Here is a 22,432-nt window from a genome sequence, read left to right on the forward strand (position 1 = left end):
GAGGATTGAAATAAAGTTGATCGTGATGAAAATGAGGATTATCTAGACCAAGATAATGATTCGGATGACGCTGATATAGATCAAGAGGATTTTGTTCAGAATAATGATAATGAACACAAAGATGTAATAGATAATGATCCAGATGAACAATATCATAACAAAGCGGAAAATGTTGAAAGAACCCAATTGCCCATAAGCAGAACTGCCGGGTGATATTGCAGAAAATTTAACCCTGGTTGGGTCATATTTCAGCAAGGAGACATAGGAAGATGTGCAAGAGTTTTACATCAATCTCATCAATGCCTGTGAGAAATTGGATCCTTCTGTGTACGATATATTTAAAGCCATAGTCGTAACACACACCAAGTGCTCTGCCTGTGGTTACAAGTTTGATAAAGAAGAGGCTTATATCGACTTTAGCATGGGAATACAAAACTATCCGTCGGTGGAGGAATGTTTGAACGAACTGTTCCACCCATAGGACAAACTTAGTTGAGGAAATTGCATTAACCCTTCATCTTCTACCACCCAACTCCAAATTCGCAACCCTTCCAATGTTCTGATGATTTATTTGAAGAGATTCGACGTGAACTTTTCCGGGGTCAACAAGATAGAAAGAAACATTGAATTCCAGGAGAGTATCGAACTACAAAATTACATGGACTCGTCCTCGTCCTCGGCCTCTGCTACCGAAACTCTATTCCAGTTGTATGCCATTATCGTTCACATTGGTGAATCGACCATCAGTGGGCATTATGTTGCGTATGTCAAAACTGCAAATGGCGATTGGTATGAGTGTAATGATGGGGAAGTTAAAAAGGTCAGCTTAGAATTTGTGTTAAATCAGTGTGCGTATATCCTTTTCTACCATCGCCGAATGGACGATGCTGGGTATCAGACTGTTACTAGAAACAAGAAAACGTCAAAAAATAATTTGGCACTTAAAGAAGATATTCCTACACGAAGCAACTGGGTCTCTCAACAGCCTCTTGACAAAAGATTTAACTTATCGAACGAGAATTTTCCAGGTTTAGGCTCCCAAATTCCAAAAAATAATATGTCTCAGGGAATTGCCTCCAACTGGCAACAACCTTTACGGAATTTGAATAGTGGAAGTAGTTTCCCTAAGCCTATTACAGACCCTCAGACTCAGACTCGGGCTGCGAGTCTGAGTCAGGCAGAGAAAGAAAACACGTGGTCTTTTAAGAGGAAGTTACCATCAGATATAGTAACAGAAATTGTCTGAATGTTGGATCTCGTCCTTGTAGGATTCAAACGAGTAGGAACATCTCATTTGCAAATTGGTATAAATATTTGTTGTGGCGTTTCTTAAGGAAGATGGTTTTGAAAGAAAGAATGAACAAAAAAAAAGTTTTGAAAATTGTTGTCGTGTACGGTCTGATTGTACTTTTGGAAATGGGCGAGATTGATGTTGGGCAGTTCTCACACTTCTGTGAACTGCCAGATGATTTAACTGAAGACATATTAGTGTGGCTACCAGTGGATTATCTCGTAGATTCTCTAGGGTTTGCAAAAAATGGAAAGCACTGTTCTCATCAACCAGATTTATTACTACACAATGGCCTAAGACGCCTCCTAACAAAGATCCGTTGCTAATGCTAGTTGCCATGAATTTCCATCGTGATTCTTTCACATACTCCTCCTTCACACAAAGTTGGAAGAGCTGCCGTTTATCCCTTTCCCTTCTAGAGGAAAGAGAAGGTGCAACTTTCCTTGTTTACATTGCGTCCGGTGCTGTCCTGTTCTTGATTGGAAGCGTGTTCACTGACTCCATCTATGTCAACAATCCTTTAACAGGGAAATGCTTCCCACTTTCACACCTGACATTCAACTTCTTCTATAGTTTGGCGTCCTCAGGCGGTGTGGAAGGCATTGTGAGGTTCAACATGCTAGAGGGGACATGCATCTTTGTGCCATTGCCTCCATCGACAGAAAATCATATCATTTTGTTCAGCTACCTCGTTAGCTGCAGCTCGCGGATCCTGTTGGCCGCGGAGATGAATAACATAACAACATTAGTCGGTGGTATACGAGTGGTTATATGGGAGTATATAGAGGACGTAGTACCAATATGGGAATTGATTGCGACGATGCCTCCAACTGTTTTTGAGCGGAGGCCACCTGTGAGAGAGTTGCAGAGACTTCTTCATGGTGCCGGAATGAGGGACTGCATCTACTTCAGGTTCCAAGGACTTGGATGGAAGCAGGTCGCAGTTTACAACTTGGCCCAGAATTCATGGAGTGTGTTGCCTGACTGTTCCTTTCCCGGCGCTGAAAATTTCGATTCTCATTCTTTTTTGGCTTTGCACCTAGGCTCGACATGAATGTGGATTGATTTGCCAGGATGAAACTCGATTAAAATAACACGGTTTCAAATTTTAACGAAGATATCTCTAGGTCATTATGGTATAGGAGTTATGCCCGGTCAAAACGCACGACGGGTCTGCTAAAAATGGTCCAAGGCATAGTCAATCGTTGCACCATTTCAAGCTGCTATATGCATAGCCATTTTTGAAACCACCATATGAACTTATGAGGTTGGTTGATTATAAAGTTAATGATTATATTGTATAGTTTATAATTATTAACTATATGATATAATTAAAAAAAAAATTTAATAGAGTTACTAAAAAAATTTTGTTAGAATTATTAAAAAAAAAGAAAAAAAGAAGAAAGATTAAAAAAAAAAATTCCAAAGTAATATTATTGATGAGCTACATGATGAAAAAGATGCTCAGATTATATGCCAAGAAGACAACCATCGCAAAGACGATTGCGAGCAATATAGCTTTGAGGACAAAGCTTCCGAAGGAAGAGGTTATATTCATAACAATTAAATAAAATAAAATAAATATTAATATTAAATCATTAAATATTATTTAGGGTAAATAGTCATTAAATTAAGTGAAAAGTCATGTCTAAAAGATATGCCCTTTCACGAAAGGTCACCTGCTAAAGTATAAAAGCGGGGCCTCATTGTACATTCAAATCATCTTATACATTTTATATACATTAATAAATTATTATTTTAAATATTTGTGTGTATTTTTATATTAAAGCCTTCAAGCTATCAGTCTTCGTGTTTCAGCATAAGTTTTTATGCTACACGACAGTGAAATTCAGATCTAATGGAGATACCTGCCATTATATTCAGAAATTAAACTATCATTCAAACCCTAGTGATCAAACAAGATACCTGTGTTTAAATCAATCTTCAATAAGCTAACATCAATGGCTAAAAAGAAATCTATGCAAGAAAATAAAACATCTTACAACATTTTTCCGCAGAGTAACACCAGCAGAGATTAACCCCAAAGTCTTTCTTTATTTGCACATGAAAAATGATTACAAGAGAGCTTTCCTTAGCACACGACTCCAAGATTGAATTATCTCAACTGACCACTGACCCCCTTTTAAAGATAAATTTCCCAATGGTTAGTTCGAGTGATCCTTGTCAAAGTGATCTCGACCGTCGATGAGGATCAAAATCCCTTTTAATCTCATCCGTCAAAATTTTAAATATTGAGGAAATTTCACATTTTTAAATTAAATGCATTTTAATATATTAAAAAATTAAAATTTTGCATTTATTTCTTCAAAACTTTGAGTTTGACCTAACACCAAGGACCTAAGATAAAATTTAACAAAAATAATCAACTAACCTTAGTCCTTGGACCAATTAAGATTTAATTTAATTTTTTTTTTCTTTTAAATTTTTTTTTTTTTAAGATTAATTAAAAATTGAAAATTCCTTTTGATGTCTTTTTTTTGTGGTATTAGTATTTATCATTTTACTATAGTTAAATGTGCTTAAATTTTTATCTGGAGTTTAACTATTGGAAAGTGACAAATTTCCTAGATTTGGAATTTCAAGCATAATCATTTTAAATTCTAGCTACTTAGCTTTTAAATTTCATGGTTATTTAAAGTATTTGATCTTTTGAGATTTAATTGCTAGAACTCTATGTATCTATTGAACATCTTGCATCTGGTGAAATTAGTCATTGCTTGGATCTCTTAATGTTAGATATATTGCAAGCGATCGTTAAAGATTTCTATTGTGGAGTTACAAATTTCATATTTATATCTCCTAAGCAGCAACAACAAACCCATTTCTTGGTTTTCACTTCATCTAGCGAGATCATTAACTCCATAAGGCACTGGTATTAATCATATAAAATTTAATCAAATCTTGCTAAGCTTTAATTAAGTATTCGATTTGCTTCGCTGTGTCTCCCAAACCGGCTGATTCCCCGCTGGTTCTCCCTTTTCCCATAGGGTCTACCCCTCTTAGCCTGCTATAGGGAGACGGCTTAAACGGAGAGATCGAGGTTCAAGGTGACAGTCCCTGGTCTGAGCGTTGTCGCGGTGCCTAGACACTCTGCGCGACAACAAGGCTCAAAAGCCCAAAAGTCACATCTCTTCACCCTCAACGTTGCATATAAATAGAAGGAGCCTCTACTTCATTTGGACATTCATTCATCTCACACATATCTCTCTCTCCTCTTCTGATTGGGTCGTACAATTTCAGGACAACCTTCTTCTCCTCCACATGTGCGAAAGTTTGACTAGGGTTTTCTGAATTCTGCGTTGACCAAAGTTGCATCAAGTTTGACTAGCGTTGACTGGGCAATGTTTGACCTTGTTTGACTGCGATTTTTGTGGGAATATTTTTGTTTGGGCAGGCTGCATTCTTTGGCATAGAAACCAAGATTTTCTATGCTGTTTGACCTGGTTGATGGCAGGTTTGACTGTGCATTGACCAAGTTTGACTAATTTATTCAGGATTGTTTTGGGCTGATTTGGATTGCCTTTGGAGGCCGAATTGATTGGGTTTGAACGAGCTGACCTGGAGGAGTAATTCTGCGGATTTGACTAGTGTTGAATTTCTAGTTAGGGCATCCTGTTGATTGCAGTTTGACTGGACAAATTTGACTGTGTTTGGGCAAGTGAATTTTGTATGTTATACTCTCTCTGCTGAACTTTTGAAGAATAATAAGAAGACTTGATCAATGGGTTTCCCCACATTCGGGTTTTTCCCTGGCATCCGCCAAATACTGTGTCCTCTTGTCTTGCCTTGTTTTTTGCTTTTTATTTAGGTTCTATTTGCATTTACTATCATATTAATGTGATTGCTAATCTAGAAATGATATTGGGCTATTAAGAAAAATTGAAGTAAATTGCTCTTAAGCATAGAACATACCATTGTTATCTAAAATTAACAATGCTCCAATTGAGGAGGTTGCCAATCTCCAAGCTAGAGGAACTTGTAAAAACTTATGATTTTGCCAAGAGATCAATAGTCATAGGTGTATCTTGCATATTGAAAATGAGTAGACATGCTATTCAACCGAGAAACACATGTAATGTTCAATTCAATAATACAAACTAACAAGAAGACAAACAAACAATTGTTTGTCCCCTCCTTTGGAAAACAATGCCTCTATTAAGGCCTAGGATACAAACTCAAAGCAATGAAATTGAAATGATACAAGGTTACCTCAAGAAAAACTCCAAGCAACCCACACAAGTCACAACACCATAAGCTTCCAAAGCCTTATTTTATTAGCAAATGATGGAAAATTACAAAATAGCAACACTTACCCAAGCTCTCAAGCTTCCATACTACCTTCAAGAGGAGATAGCTCTTGAATTTATAATAATTTTGGGAGAATATCCCAAGAAATTGATGGTCCTAAAGAAGAGGGATGAGTTCCCCAAGTGGAGCTGCATACCTCTCCATGTGTGCAATGTGTAGGTAAGGAGGGGCAGGCTAGTATCTTCAAGGAGATGCGTATGGCCCAAGTGGCATGCGAATTCCAAGTGCAAAGTGGAGTGTAGAGGGAGTGGGAGTGTACTTCCACATAGTCTAGTCAACTCGCACTCACTAGAGTGCCAACTCGGCCCCCAACTCAAGTCTTGAACTTGGTCCATTCATTATACAACTCGGCCTCCCAACTCATGGGTATTAAGAGAGCCAACTCGTCCCTTGTTTTGTGGCATCTAGACTCAACTCCCAAATTGGCCATGTTTGCATAGTCACTCCTCTAAACTGATTGAGAGACAGTTCACCGGAGACATGTTTCCGGCATGTTCTCAATTTATGTAATTCTGATTTTTCTTGTCTTTTTCTCACTTTTTAAAGTAAAAGTGATTTTTCATGAGAGAAAATTAATATTTTCCACCCCAAAGTGGGTACTACGGTAATGTTGGTGAGAATGAAAACCAAGTACCCACATGCCATATGAGTCTTCCTAGTACCACTTTTTTATTTGTTACATACAAATTAATAAAAAATTCCCATTATGCGTGAAATTTTTAATTATTAAAAATTCCTACTAAAATCTAATGCACTTCCATGAGACTCAAGATAATGCCTAGCACGGTAATATACATTGACCCTAGACTTAGAAAACACACTCAAGGCCTAGTTATTAAGACACACTCCATTTTTGGAGGTTGTGAGTGAAAAAACTCAATTAATCATTTATTGCTAAAAGGCAGAAATAATTAATTAAGTGAAAAAACACTCTGGAGCAACTTCCTTAGTAACCAGGTCCCAAGGGTCTAAGCCTTTTACATAAGTTCATCATGCTAGTGACATTTTATACAAATTTTCCATGGTGGTACGGAATTTGCATGAAAAAAGAAGATTGAAGAAGAGAGAAGAAGAGAGAGAGAAAGAAGGGGCAAATTTTATCCTGCTAGACTTCTGAATTTGAAATTCGTCAGGTGCCCTGTCCATTGGGTAATGGAGTCCTCCTTATTCTGCTAGGTACAACTGAGCAGGTAACAAATATTATTTACAAATGCTGGGTCAGTATCATGTGGTTGATGATTGACGTGATTGCGAAGCTCTACATATGCAAGGCAATGGGCATTTACATTGTCTTTTTGGTGCAAGCACTGGCACCACTTCCAAGATATTATTAGTTTATGTATCTTGTCTGTCATCCTACTTTTGTACTTCGTACACCATTTATTAGATTATATGTAATATTTATATTTTTATAGTGCATCCGAGGCAGGCAAGTTGTAAAGATACTGCATCCACACGTTTTATCTAGAGTTTATGATTACTGCTATTAGAGGCAGCAACCAAATTCCACCACACATTTCTCATTGTCGATCATAAAATATTGACATTATCTACCAAGCCTTGGGTCAATAACATGTGGATGATGATTGATCATGATGCCGCAGCTCTTCATTTGCAAGGCTATGAGCATGTCCAATCTTACATCATCTTTCAGGTGCAAACAATGGTACCACTTCAGACATTTCTTTGTTTATGTATCTTCTCTGTCATACTATTTTTATACTTGCTTATATCATTCATTAGATTATATGGGATATCTGTAATTTTCTAGTCGCATTTGTTTGTTTTGCAACCGTTTGTGGGCATTTAATATATTTTTTTCTTTCCAGTGCACCCATCACATATGATCATTAAACTTCTCAAATAAATTTTTGTATCTGTGTAGCAAATAGATTTATTTGTCTCAGACATGCTTATTAGATGCTCTGTGCTCTAAAATGACATGCTTCTGGAAATATGTTGCTATCATTACATCATTTGCAATTAATGGGGTAAAAACTTCGGTTTCTGCAGTTATGCATTGAATGAAATTTTATGTGTGTGAGGTATTGCTAACTCTATTTTTCCAATTTGGCTACGAGTAAGCAACTTAGAGAAACAAAGTTCTGAGTGAATTACAGAAAACTGTTTGTGATAGATTTATTCCCTCTAAAATTGTTCTAAGAGATATATTTAGTATTTACCATGGATTGTAACTGCAGTCCACATCTTCAAACTATCCGAGAACGCATAGTCACTGGCAAAAAGGATGACATTATATCTGTAGAGGCTCTCCAAAATCTCTTTCAAGGTGTCCGGGACATCATAATTGAAGCATTACAAACTGAGAATTTATCTCTCACTCACTTTGAGGTATTGACAGTGGACTAAAATGTTCATTTGAATGCTTTTACTCATTATAATTATTATTTGATTTCTCCTATTCTCCTGCAGTTATCATTCTTTCTCCTCTAGTTCTAGTCCTTGTGTTCTTATGTGCTCTTTATAACTTTAAACCTTTTTGATGTTTTTAAATTTGTTTAGTTTAATGTTTACATTTTTCTTTCTTATTCGTGGATCAAGTTTGTTGTGGTTGCTAACATCTGTGTTAGTTGCACTGTTCCATGCTTACCGTTCATCAGAGTTAGATTAGGACATGGTATTTTCTCCACACATTGGTCATTCATGAACTTAAACAGATTTTTTTTTCTTTATTTAATCTCTGTGGAGTGTTTCTACTCATTCCATATAGTATTTGATTTGGGATCACTGGTTTGTTAAATTATAAATTGTCAATCAGATGGACTTGAGATATTGCAATAGAAGAGGGAGGAGGGAGATCAAAGTGCTCACACACACACATGACACATGGATAGGCTCACTATGTTGTTGTTTGTACCTTGGGCAGATACTTCTGCACAGGCCTAAGTGTCTAGGCATGCACAAGTTGCCTAATACACCCTTAACCTTAGTGATTACTTCAGCAATTAAAGTGATTTTTTTTATAACAAAAAGTGAGTTAATCTAATAAAATGCAAAGGCTTTTGCATTAGTAAATTAGATGAGTCTCAACCATTGATCTCAAGTGAGGTGAGATCTAATCTCAAATGTCATTTGCTTTGGAGATTAGGGTTGTAGAATTGGTCATAACTCAAGCTTATAAAGAAAAGGCTAGGCAAAGAAGACAAAACAGTTAGTGAGCATATGACCCTGGGAGAGGGACATCTCGGTGATTGAGTAGAGGACTTCCATTCAAGTGTGCCGGATTTGAACAGGTGCAAGGAGCAGCAAGGGAGATCACTAACAGCCCTATCAGGTGCGTGTGTTGACACCCTGATCACCCTAAAACCAAATATAAACCTCTTTAATTTGCTATCTCCTAGATGTCTGGGGCAGCTGCTAGGATTTAGGAGCTGACTTTTGTGGAAAAGTGTTCTTTCATTGCTTCAGGGTGGCCCTAAATTGGAGGTTAATCTCTATAAAATCACACACAAGCAAAATTTAGCATTGTAGATTACATGCCCTATTAGGGCTGATGTCACCTCTTTTCTTGCTGTTTATGCATATCTAACAGCCCTAAATCTGTTTTCTTTAGTTCAGCCCCAGTGTCTATTTGAAACCCTTGCTCCTTTCTTGTTGAAGATCACTTAGAGGGTTTTTCTTAGCCTACTATATGCCATTGCATGCTTGACATTGAAAATCATTCCAATGCTAACTCACAAGAACCCTCTTATTGCTCTAACTTTAGAGTGCTTTAATCCTGTTGCCACACAATCTAGCAGGGTCCTAGGAGGGGTACCTAAGGGACAACTACTAGACTGAATGACAACAATGGGACAAAGACCCACTGTCACCTTAGTTAGTGTCCCCTGCTCTTTACAAACATTCACTGTATTATCCCCAAATTTTTGATTTTCTGCATTAGAGGCAATTTTGGAAAGAGGAGGCATTTCCGGCATTGGGACTTAGGAGGGAAAAAGGAAAATTGCAGCTCTAGTGGAATGTATGGGCCACAAGAGAGAGAAATTCGACCCAAGGAGGGAACTCACACTCTTGGAGGAGAGAGAAAAGAGGTGCAAGTTAGGAGAGAGAAAGAGAGTGGGGGCCACCAAGGGGAGAGAAGGGAGGCCAACAAATATAAATAAGGAGAGGAGGCCTTTATTTGCATCTTTTGAGAAATTTACTTTTGAACACAAGTTTCCTTGAGCTTTTTAGCCAAGTAAACCAGTGCTATTTAGCACAAGGAATTATCAAGCGAGAATTCCTCCTCTACCTTCGGTGAACTTCGAGTATCACTCTAGGAGAGTAATTGGGTGTTTGTTTTGGGTAATTGAGGTGCTAATTTGCAGGTAATTCTTCAGCTTGTGCATGCTTCTCCTAGGGCACAAAAGAAAATTCGTGTGGGTGAGAAGCGCCAACAAACGAGGGAGTTTGGGCTGGAGATTTTGTAGAGAATCTTCCACAAGGAGGACAAGTTTTCCCTTGGAGTTTTGCAGGACTGAAAGTGCTGTAAATTGTAGGGTTGAATTTGTCTATCCAAGGCCTGTGTAGGGGTGCACTGACAACTTTTGTGTACTTGTTGAGAACAAGTGTTTTGAAGGCTTGGGGAGTTGGAAATCACTTGGAGATTGGGAGAGAAATTTCACAAGAATTGGGGAGGATTTATTGAGGGAGTTTGCGGCCAGTTTGCAACAGTCTGATTTCTATAGCTTTACTGGTAGATTGGTGGGTGCCACACCAAGATTTTGGGTAACTGGTGACTTGTGGATTTAGCCCAAACCCTTTTTGGGTTTTTGTGGGTTTGGTGAGAGGAGGCTAGGATAAAATTTGCAGATTTTTCTGAGCATTTATGAGAGTAGAATTCCTAGTTCCATCTAGCAGCCAACAACAAAAATTATTGGAGGAGGGCATAGTTCACTCTAGGACCATTTTCACCACTTGGGTTCGTGAGATATTTCAGGGTTTGTTCTGGGGTTATTGCGAGGAGGCTGCTCACCTAGTTTCATCTCATTTTGGGCACTTTATAGAGAAGTTTCTCTAGTTTCCTTCCAGCAATTGCTAGTCGTTTTTCCTGGGCATGCACAATTCTTCTTGGGGGGGAACTTTCCATCATTTGAGCATTGTATTCACACCTGGGTTCTTTGTCATAGCTTGCAGTAGCAAGCCTAGGTTCCTCTACTCATTTGTTGTACTCAGATTTACCCATATTATTATAATGGCTCATAAGTTTTGCTCATATTTTAGTGTTTAATGTATATGGTTGTGCATTTTTGAATTCTATAGTTGTAGCTTGTTCTTTGCTTCTGTTATCTACAATATTTTTTCCAATTGAAATATTACATTCACTGATGGGAGGAGTCTTGGTATGAGGGAAATCACTGATAATGATAGGATAAATGACAAGGTATGATGTGATTTCCAAAGCCCATTCAAAGGAGCGCTCAAAATAAGGGCTTAATGCTTCAAGAGAAGCTAAAGGCTCTCCAAGAAAGACCTAAGAGGAGAGTCAAGACCTAGGGTTTAGGAATGTTCAATAATGATGAATATGTCTATGGTCAAGACCCTCAATATGATGTAGGACCTCTCAAGAAGCTTTGAAAGATGATTATATACCTTCAAGTAGGCTTTCGCTATTCTTGAGAAACCTAGTTAGGGCTTACACTAGACCTAGGGTTTTTAGGATAATCATGGGAGGAAATTCCCTCCAAAGCACTCTCTAGGTCAAGGTAAGATAGAGGAAAGGGGTTCTTATGATTTATTCAAATGAATATTAGGCTCATACTACCCTCAAGAAAGCCACCTTGTCAAAGAAGGACTACTTAGGTTACCTTTTTAGGGCAACTGCTAGGGCATCAAATATCTTGAGATTCCACCATGAGAATTGCTTCAAAATTTGAGATCCTCTAGAGAAAACATCAATGCAGATCCCTATCCAGACGAATTTGAAAAATATTCCCTCCAAAGGATTTTGCAAGGTGCCCTAGCTAGTCTTCTAGGGAAAGGGGCCAAAAATTTTGAGAAGAGAAAAAGAAAGGGAAAGGAGAGGGTGATCACAAAATTTCTTGGATTAGTGCCTAGTCCTTGGGATAGGGAGTCTATGTGATTCAAAAGTTGGCCAAAATTGTCTCTAAGGAAGCTAAAAAGTGATCCTCTAACAACTACCTTTTAACATTTACCCACCCAAGATCTATGGACTTTCATGGAAGAAAAGCAAGTTTCAATCCACTAGGAACTTTCATCTAGTTATGTAGTGAGTAACATGTGCAATCAACAATCTAACCTTCTTTACAATGATTTTCAATAAATTAGGGCACAAAAGAACTAGCTAGTTGCAATAATTCCACACATTAGACATTATTTCATGAAAAATCTTCAACCAAAACCACTTACAAGATAACAAGAGATATATCCAATCCAAGATCAAGAAAATGACTCCAAGAAAGAATGAAATTTCAGCTCCCAAATATATCAAAATGCGTCAAGAGATCTCCAATAGACAACCAAGAAAAAGTGCAAAATTCTCAAGAGAGATAGATCCAAGTGTGATGATGATGTTTGATACAAATAAGGCTTAGCTTTATTTATATGAGCCTCTTCTAATTTAAATTAGCCTAAGATGCCCCTAAAAACATTTTAATGTGCAAAATAATATAACTTTGGTGAGAAGCTCACCAAATAGCCCATAAATTGTATAATAAGCCATCCAAAATGAAGTTGAAATGATGAAGAAATGGTGTAGGAGGGTTGTTGGAAGCCTTTGTTGTCGCTCAGATTGTACAGGCACCACAACAACCGCTCTGGGCAGGGGCTGTCATTCTGATCCCCGCCCACTCCGTTCTAGCTGTCTCCCAATAACAGGGTAAGGGGGTAGTTCTTTTGGAAGTGAGGTGAAGGAAAACAAGTTGGGAACCAACTTGTTTGGGAGACACAGATGAGTGGCCTAGCTACTTGGTTAAATTTAGCAAGATTAATGATTAGATTAGATTTTAAGTATGAGACTAGTGCCTTATGGAGTCACAATTCTTTCTTAATGTAAATTAATACCAAGTAACTAGATGGACACCCACTGCTTGATATGATTGACTAACCTTTATGATGTGCAAGTCCTAGGACCTATGTGAGGTGCAGTGATCTTGGTTTATTTTAATTATATGCCTAGTCTAAGTGTGGCCTTCCCTTAACTATTTTGAGAAACAAACTTCAGAGTAGGTTGTGGGATGGAAGCCAACGGAAAGCAGGCTAGGGCCTAATTAATGATACCTTATGTTGTGCTCCTATCACCCGATGTCTTCGACACTGTAAAGACTGTGGCTCTAACGACTGCAAGGTCGCTGTGTTAACCACTAAAAAGGGTTGAATCCCTCAAGCTAATTGGAAAAGGGTTGCCCTAGGAGTCTATCGACTTAGCTTATGCTAGGAGGTAAGTTTTTAGTGCAAGCTAGATCCCAGAATGCTCGTGTAAAGATGACGAGTGAAATTACTTGAGTTAAGATTGTTTAAGTGTTTAAATACTCAATTTATGATTACTCCTTATGACCACTATACTTAACAACAATTAGAGGACAATCTTAATACAAGGGAAGTGCTAAAGGATACAAGTGCCAAAGAATCAATCCACAAGATACTTAGAATAAATTATCCAATTTGTCAATTAGATTCCACGTGTCAAAGCAACTTAAGCACAAGATCAGAAATTTAGAACTTAAATGTATGAGTGCTTTAAGTGTAAAATAAAGAAATCCTTGTAACTTGGAGCAAGAAAAGCAAGTGTTAGATCTCAAATATCCTAATCAACAATAGTATGTCAGAAAATTCCAGCGCTTATTAGACTTATGACAGCGGCAGGAAAATCATTTTAGATCACGAAATTTACCAAATATATGAAACAAATTTTTTTCCGAATGATTAGTAGATGTAAATTTATGAAGTTAACCCACTTTAAAATGGAGTATTCAGTGATATGTTAGATCTGAAGTAACTTATTACAGCAGTAAACAAATCATCAAATCAACAAGTTAATGATGCTACAACAAATGCCCAATGTGCCCAAAACTAGGAAGAATGTATCAAAATTGAAAAAATTAAGTTTCTAGGGCTTTTAGAATGTGATATTCAGAAAATATAAGATCTGAAAAACCACAAGAACTCTTATCTTCATATAGAACTCAAATGATGAATTCTAAGACCTATGACCCTTGAACAAGACCCCTCCAAGACCAAGTCAAGTCACTCCTTTGATCAACTCTTCTTCCACAAAGTCAATGCTGGTCAAACTTGCTGCAACACTTTAGTTTTCGGCTTCTCTTCAAGATCTCGATTTCTTTCACAAGTTTGCAATTCTCGGTTTTCCTGTAATCTCTGCGGTTTCACATGTGTGGATAGTTTGGAGTAGATTTGAGTGTCTTCTCTTCTTTGCTTGGGTTATTCCTTCTTCCTTGACAATTCGGCTTAGAAAACTGATCTTTGACACCTTGTTTCGGCCTCTTGAAATGATTGTGATTCTTGATCTCGCTGCAACAGGAAGTTTCCATAGATTCCTTCGCACGCGTGGAGGAAGGTAGCCTCAAAACAAATCTTAATTAGCTCGATTCATGGATGGGTGGATCTCAAGTGTGATTGACTTCCTTGTATATATAGGCTTATGTCACTGTTTGAAGGCCGACTTGTTGCAGTACTATGACATGGTCTTGGAGAGTCTTTTGACTCTAATTTGACTTAAATAATTTTTTCTTTACAATATGTAACATGCCCAAAAGGGTCTTCCATACATGACAATGACTCAATTGACTTGTAGACTCAATGACAAGCCCTAGAAGCACTCAATGGATGCTTGACCTATAATTTTTTTTTTCCTTGAGCATGAAACCCATGCCTCAAGAATGACAGTAATAAATTTATTTTTCTATATACATTAAATACATAAAATCATGATTACATGTCATTATGAAGACTGAACCTAGTTACATATTTCAACGCTCCCTCTTAACTAGGGAGGTATTCATAATCTACACATGGTACTTGGACATTCTCACACTATAGAATTCTCATAAGAAGAGTTAAATTGGTAAGTCACCTCATAAGCTATCTTATCAGCTTATACCAGAGCATTTCATCATACCAACCAACATTGTCACATAGCAAGGCCTTGACTAACAACTCTATCTCTCCACAAGATCAAAGCACAATGCTGGCGAGACCAATGACTGATAGACATCATCATCATTGTCTCTCAATGCACATACCCCAGCTGGGTGTTCAAAGGGTATGTCCTTTTAGGACAATTCCTGTTTTGGAATAAAACATCCTCAAGGAATTTCCTCTTCGACTACTCTTGCCTATTGAATGCCTTACCACATCCTCAAAGAGTATTAGAATCAATCTCAAATGCTTACCCATTCCTTCATTCTTTCTTCATAACATGAAGACAAGAATGATGTGTCTATCTCTCCCTCTCAACTAGGGAGGATATACACATTCCTATAAAAGGAATATACCCGTGCTCCCTCTTACCTAGGGACTTGTCCAAGCTCCCTCTTAACTAGGGACTTTTTACCAATAGCAGCTATCTGCCCTTTTGTGGAGATCATGGTACTATCAACTGCTTGTAGGGCTCCTCTTTTTGATGTCATGAACTTCATCTTTGTCATTATGGAGCCTTCATCTTCTAGATTTTCTTCGTAGGGCATCGACCATCTATCACTTTCCTTCAATGAACCTTATGATTGAACCAATAGTCATGTCATCCTTCCTTTCATCGGAAAGTGATATTCTAGTCCACATTTGGCTTTCCTTCATATAGCTACCTTTTCTAGGTCATGTTTCTTTCAGGATCTTCCATCCAATCACATGAATACTAGTTGTAGGTGACATCTACAACTTTCTTTTGGTAGCCCTGTTTTAACCCAGCTAGATGATCTCAAAAATCAAAATGAACATCAAATCAAGGATATCTTTTATGATGGCCTTTCATTATGACATCTGCTTCTTGCAACATCAACATCCTGCACATTCATAAACACATCTTCCAAGACTTTCAATGTCAAGGGTCTTCATTTCTTTCTCTATGGAGATGTCATAGCTAATTCTTCTAGTCATCGGATGTTGATTTCTTATCTTATCTTACGTGACAATAGTTGCATCTTTCACGATCTCTTCTTCCTTTCTTCACATATTACTTTCCCAGGAATTTCTATACATATTTCCTTCTGTTGAAATATATAACTAGGTTCGGCCTTCATAATGACATATGTAATCATGATTTTATGTATTTAATGTAAAGAGAAATAAATTTATTATTATTGTTCTTGAGGCACGAGTTTCATGCTCAAGGGAGATTTATTTTTAGGTCAGGCACCAATTAAGTGCTTCTAGGGCTTGTCATTGAGTCAACAAGTCATAAGATTCATTGGCATGTGTTGAAGACCCTTTTGGGCAAGTTACATATTGTAAAAGAATTTTTTTTTGAGTCAAAATAGAGTCAAAAGACCCTCCAAGACCTCTTCACGACTCAAAGATCAAGTTGGCCTTTATAAGAGGACAAGTCGACCTAAATGAAGAAATTCGTACCCTTGGAAAGCCTATAAATAAGAAGGAACTCACCCTTATTTGGACACACAACAAACAAGTTTGATCTCCTCAAGAAAGAAGCTGGAAAAGGACGAAGAAGAAGAAGAATGTTGGAATTCCTAAGTCTAACTATTAGAAACCCTTCATGCACTTTTCTGATTTATTTCTGCCTACTTGTTCTGATTTAATTAATAAGTTATTTGCCATGTAAGTACTAAAAATAAATACAAGTACATGCTCAACACATTACAGATCATCAACTGAAGGAAACAAAACAAACACACAAGTGACACTGTTGTTTTTTGACCAATGTCCCTGGAAAAACCCAATGCGGGAAAACCGGTGCAACTATCTGAGGGTTTGTATTATTACACAGTTCCAGAATACAATCTGAGTGCCAAAATCGACTCACCCAACAAAGAATAATCTCGGCTGTAGTACCTCTCAGTCGAAGATAGATGTTTCGTCTGAAGCCCCGGATAAACACTCCGACAACTCTCAGCTCCAATCTACCCCACAAAAACCCCAACATTAGCCTTTAGGGACTGCGTCAGCCCTTTTTGGTCCAACGTCACCCTAACTCGCCCTATGTCAGCCTCTAGAGGCACTGCATCAACCCTTAGAGCCTCTGCGTCACCCACGCTAGCTCTCTGAGGCATTGCACAGCTCCTGGTTGCCTTTGCGTGAGCCTTGGCTAGCTCCTCTGGCTGGCTCTGCGTCCCTCTCTTCCGGCTTCTGCACTGATCCTCCTGGTACTATCTCTGCCTCTCTACTTCTGTATTCACTGCCCCTCAGCTGCAACTCTGATCACTCTTTCGACTTCCTCAGCAAACCCTGCCCCAGAAAATCGAAATCTTGATCAACTCAGTGTGTTCTCCAAGTGACCCTCAAGCCTCCTCTTATACTTTTCTCGTTGACAATTCAACAGCCGAGATTAAGTCCCTAATCAACGGCTAAGATTAACTCTGGCTTGATCCATGACTTTTGGACCCTTCTAACACAGTTTTATATTAATACACATTAATATTTTATTTTCCCTAAGTTTAGACTTAGGTACTCCATTAAAATTATTAATTATTTTAATATCTCTCAAACTATTTAGAATTTGCCCAAAGCATTTCTGGGTATTGGGGATATCATGTGCCTTAGCCTCTCCACCAAGTTTCGAGGCTAGAGCACATTCGATGTTACCCCAAATCAACACTCCCTCTTAGCGAGGACTGTGCTGTAGTAATACTCTTAACTAAGCATCACCCTGATCATCTGGCATCGGTCCTTATGCTGATGCTAGGCCTGTTGCCCAACATCCTCTGAAGCTGTTGCATCATGTATTGCTACCCATGGCCCTGCCACTGCCACTGTTGCATCTGTACATCAACTCCCTCTGCATCTGTGCTGCTACCCATGGCTCTACCACTGCCACTGTTGCATCTGCACTGCAATCCCTCTCATCATGCTGCCCATAGCATTACCACTGCTAACTGCTACACTGCAACTCAATTACTTAGAAGTAAGTAACTAATCTCCCAACTCTGACATCTCTGTCAGGCTAGAGACACCCTCGATGGTAAAACTCCCTCTGTCGCTAACAAGTGTTCCCTCTCTGACCTCTACGCTGCTGCAACAACTCTATGCATCTCACACTGCTGTCTCACGCTGTCTTGGGAATCCTGCATTGTAGCTCCCTCTAACGCTCCATTTGCATCCGTCTCTACTGACATCCGCCAGCACTGCTACTCTTCGGGGCTCCCGTAGCTAGGTATAATCTAAGGGGTTGGGTACCTCAAGGATCCTGCCCTCATTGCCTGTAGCCCATCTGACTACAACTCGATGTCTCCCCACTTCCGCTCAAGTGGCGTGTGAGCACTCATGGCACAATCATCATCTATCTCCACTTATTTCTTCGCCCTCGCTGGCGTTGCCTTGGTCTCGGAAGCTTCTCCTTTGCTCTTCTTCCTCGGACATTGGCTCGCATAGTGACCTAGTTCCCCACAGTTGAAGCATTTGACCTTGGAGAGGTCCTTTTTTTGTTTCTCCTGCCTTACCTCACATGATAGGGCAACATCCTCCTCTTCCTTCTTGATTCTGATCCCCTTGCCGCTGCTTCCCGCCTTGCTTAGCCTTCTGATCTCTTCTTGGCGAAGAGACGCCCACATTTCCTCCCAATCTGGAAGGGTCGCCCTGCCCAGTATGCTTTGGACAAACACCTCCCAGTGTTCAAAGACTGCTTTCAGGGCTGTTCTCACCATCATTTCTTGATCTAGCGTGGTCCTTATGGAAGTCAGTTCATCCCGGATCTCCTTCAATCGACCGAGGAAGATGTCGATCTGTTCTCCCTTCTGCATCTTGTATGACCGCAACTGATTTTCAAGTAGCATCCTTCTCTGCACAAAAGTATGCTGGTACAATTTCTTCAGGGCCTCCCACATCTCATTTTCCATGTCCTTTTCGCCAATATGTGGTACTACATGGTCCTTGACCCCCTTAAGGATGATGCTCTTGGCCCTCGCCATTGCCTCCTCGTACTTGTCATTTTCAGTTGGGTCAATTAGGATTGCTATCGTCCTCAAGGCGAATTGCTTGACACGATTCCTGTCTAGAACGAACAAGATTCTAGCCTTCCAGTCTACGAAGTTTGAGGCTTCGTCCAGTCTACCCTAGTCTCCTACCCCGGTCACTGCCATCTCGCTGCTCCTCTACTTCCCTTTTGGAAGTTCTCGGTGTGACTCCTTCTGAGCCTTGATTTCCCTCTTGGAAACCCCTCTGCCAATGTCGAGATGCCCCCATTCTGATTGTTAGTGCAGCTGCACCATTGATCCAGATTTCTTGGCTAGAAATCCTCGGTAGCAACTCCCTCCTCCTTGGTTTTGTCCTATTAGGTATTGTTCTGACTACAATACCCCACTAGCTTTACTCTGCAACTTACCCACAAACTCGTAAGCTCCAACAAATTAAAGGTTAGAGCTTCTAGGCTTTGCACAATCTCGACAGCAGCAAAATCTGCAACTCCTAGCCACAGGCGTCAATCCTTCTTGATTGAGAAAGATGACCGGGCACTGCGTAGGTCGAGTCTGCTCCCGTTTGCCACTGCGTTGATCCTCTTCCTGGCTCAAACTTGATGACACAGGCATTGCGTCACCCCTTCCTTGCTGCTTCTCTGCTAGGAACAACTTCTGTCACTTGGGACAGCTGTTTTCTGTTGCTGCTGTTCTACTCGGCGGATGTCCTCAGTTCTCCTGTGATCTACAACCACCCTTTGATACCATGTTGGAATTTCTATGTCTAACTGTTAGAAACCCGTCATGCACTTTTCTGATTTATTTCTGCCTACTTGTTCTCATTTAATTAACAAGTTATTTATCATGTAAATACTGAAAATAAATACAAGTACATGCTCAACACATTACAGATCATCAATTGAAGGAAACAAAACAAGAACACAAGTGACACCGTTGTTTTTGGACCAATGTCCCCAGAAAAACCCAATGCGGGAAAACCGGTGCATCTATTTGAGGGTTTGTATTATTAAGCAGTTTCAGAATACACTCTGGGTGCCAAAACCAACTCACCCAACAGAGAATAATCTCGGCAGTAGTACCTCTCAGTCGGAGACAGTTGTTTCGACTGAAACTCCAGATAAACACTCTAACAGCTCTTAGCTCCAATCTATCCCACGAAAACCCCAACGTCAGCCTCTAGGGATTGCATCAGCCCTTTCTGGACCAACGTCACCCTAGCTCGCCCTGCATAAGCCTTTAGAGCCTCTGCGTCACCCACGCTGGCTCTTTGAGGCATTGCGCAACTCCTGGCTGCCTTTGCGTGAGCCCTGATTGGCTCTGCGTCCCTCTCTCTTGGCTTCTGCGTTGATCCTCTTGGTACTATCTCTGCCTCTCTGCTTCTGTATTCACTACCCCTCAGCCGCAACTCTGATCACTCTTTCGACATCCTCAACAAACCTTGACCCAGAAAATCGAAATCTTGATCAACTCGGTGTGTTCTCCAAGTGACTCTCAAGCCTCCTCTTATACTTTTTTCGTTGACAATTCAACGACCGAGATTAAGTCCCTAATCAACGGCTAAGATTAACTCTGGCTTGATCCATGACTTTTGGTCCCTTCTAACACAGTTTTATTTTAATACACATTAATATTTTATTTTCCCTAAGTTTAGACTTAGGGACTCCATTAAAAATATTAATTATTTTAATAGCTCTCAATTTAGAATCTACCCAAACCATTTCTAGGTATTGGAGATCTCTTGTGCCTTAGCCTCTCCACCAAGTTTCGAGGCTAGAGCTCATCCGATGCTACCCCAAGTCAACAAAGAAGAGCAAGCTAGAAGTTTTGGGTGTCTCTCTATCTTGTGTTAGGGTTTCTAATGTTGTTGGGCAAGTCTAGTTGTTGGAATGTTGCTGGAATATTGCTGGGCAAGTCAAAGTGATGGAATGTTGCTAGGCAAGTCAAAGTGCTAGAATATTGCTGGGAAAGACAAGGTGCCAGAAAGTTGTTGGGCAAATCAAAGTGCTAGAAAGTTGCTAGCCAAGTCGTAATTGTTGGATCAGAATTATAGAAGAAACTGTTGGGTCGAAATTGCAGAAGAAACTACTGGGTCGAAATTGTAGAAGAAACTACTGGGTCGAAATTGCAAAAAAAACTACTAGGGTTGAAGTTGCAGAAGAAACTGCTTGGGTCGAAATTGCTAAAGAAATAGCTCGGGTTGAAATTGCTGAGGTCAAAATTGATGGAAAGAAAGGAGAAAAGTTGACTTGGACTTGGAGGGCTCTTTGTCAAGGGTCATAGGTCTTGTAATTTGTCATTTGAAGATTCTATAAGAAGAGAAGAATTCTTGTGGGTTTTCCCCTCAGGAGGGGAGGTTTTGGCCCTGGTTGATCGCCTCTATCTTGTGTCCTCGTCTTAGTGTTCTTTGTTGTTTGGTCTCTATTTGATGTTAAGAACACTAACTATAATCAAGTGAAAGAAGAAGATAATTAAGTAGAAAGACATCACAAGCGGTTATCAAAGTAAGAGAAATCACATAATCTAGCTGCCCTAGATTTCTCAACACCTTCATCTTATCATCCAACTCATATTCCATATGAGGACATATCATGATGATTTCATCTTATCAATATGTGAACTAGTTCAAGGCATATGGCTTCATGCATATTTCTAAAGGAAGAGATCCTTCATTTTTGATCATGCTCATGAGATAGAGTATTCAACCACGCTATTTGCAACTATATGATGACATGACTCAATCTATCAAATACATACATACCTCTTTTCTCCTTTTGGTCATCTAGAATTCCTTTGGCAACTTCCTTTCCTTGCTTGAAAGTTCTTCAACCATCTTGACACGCTGCACTCCTCTGTCACCATACCATCATCTTTCGACACAATGGTTTCCACACAAGGTGGAATGTTGACTATCAACGAGACATTTGCTTCTTCCAAGTAGAGGTGAACCTTCTAATGAAGATTCCAATGGAGGATCTTGATTATCCTCATCCTGCAAATGCTCCTTCCTAATGATGATGATGTATGATGATTATTTTCTATCTTTTATCATGCTAGATGACTTTCTTCCAACTATATATACTACTACTTTGGTTGCCTTTTCATGCTTTCAATGAGGATACCATGAGCTACTTTATTTCTATCATAATGACTGCTACAACCATGTAGACTTCTACTTCAGCTATCCTTTCAAGCTTCTATAATGATGTCATGAGCTCTTTTCTGCTTCAATCATATGCTTCTAATATGATGCCATCTTCTAATATGATGCATCTTGTCATACTTACAATGCTTCTCATCCTGACTGCAATCTTTAACCATAGTAGATGTCTTTTCACCTCCTACTTCTCCTTGCTATGTACTTGAAGATAAAATGCGTGAGAAGTCTTAATAGTGAAGATCTATCCCTTCTTCCTTCTTGGATTTCTTCTCATCAAGTTCTTCTACTTCTTTGGTGATATGGGCTTCATTCCTTTCTTTCCTTTTCTTGTTTCCCTTCTTGAGTTTAGGACAATCTCTCTTGAAATGCCCATATTCCTGACATCCATAGCATTGGATCTTTGACATATCGATCTTCTTCTTTTTCTGAGGACCAAACTTTCCAAATTTTCCTTTTCTCTTGGCCATGGCAGTAAATGCTTGAACCTATTCATTTGACCCAACATCACTCTTTGCTTTCAACCTTGTTTCTTCAATCTTGCATAGTGACCAAAGTTCACTGAATGGAGTAGCTTATTTATTTCCATAAATA

The 22,432-nt window shown here is 39.2% G+C and overlaps 1 protein-coding gene across 3 annotated transcripts in view; it reads left to right on the forward strand.

The window, feature by feature from the left end:
• Positions 1-22,432, forward strand: part of GLA1 (Folylpolyglutamate synthetase family protein) — a 488,793-nt gene that overhangs the window by 180,573 nt on the left and 285,788 nt on the right. For all 3 annotated transcript variants that reach the window (XM_089436895.1, XM_089436893.1, XM_089436892.1), the window contains exon 3: positions 7,822-7,972. In XM_089436895.1, the coding sequence (XP_089293021.1) occupies positions 7,822-7,972 (151 nt within the window). The remainder of the gene's footprint in view (positions 1-7,821; positions 7,973-22,432) is intronic.

This window comes from Pinus tabuliformis, chromosome 5_2, assembly GCF_031772625.1.
Source record: "Pinus tabuliformis cultivar Carrire ecotype Pingquan chromosome 5_2, CPIR1, whole genome shotgun sequence".
NCBI lineage: Eukaryota > Viridiplantae > Streptophyta > Pinopsida > Pinales > Pinaceae > Pinus > Pinus tabuliformis.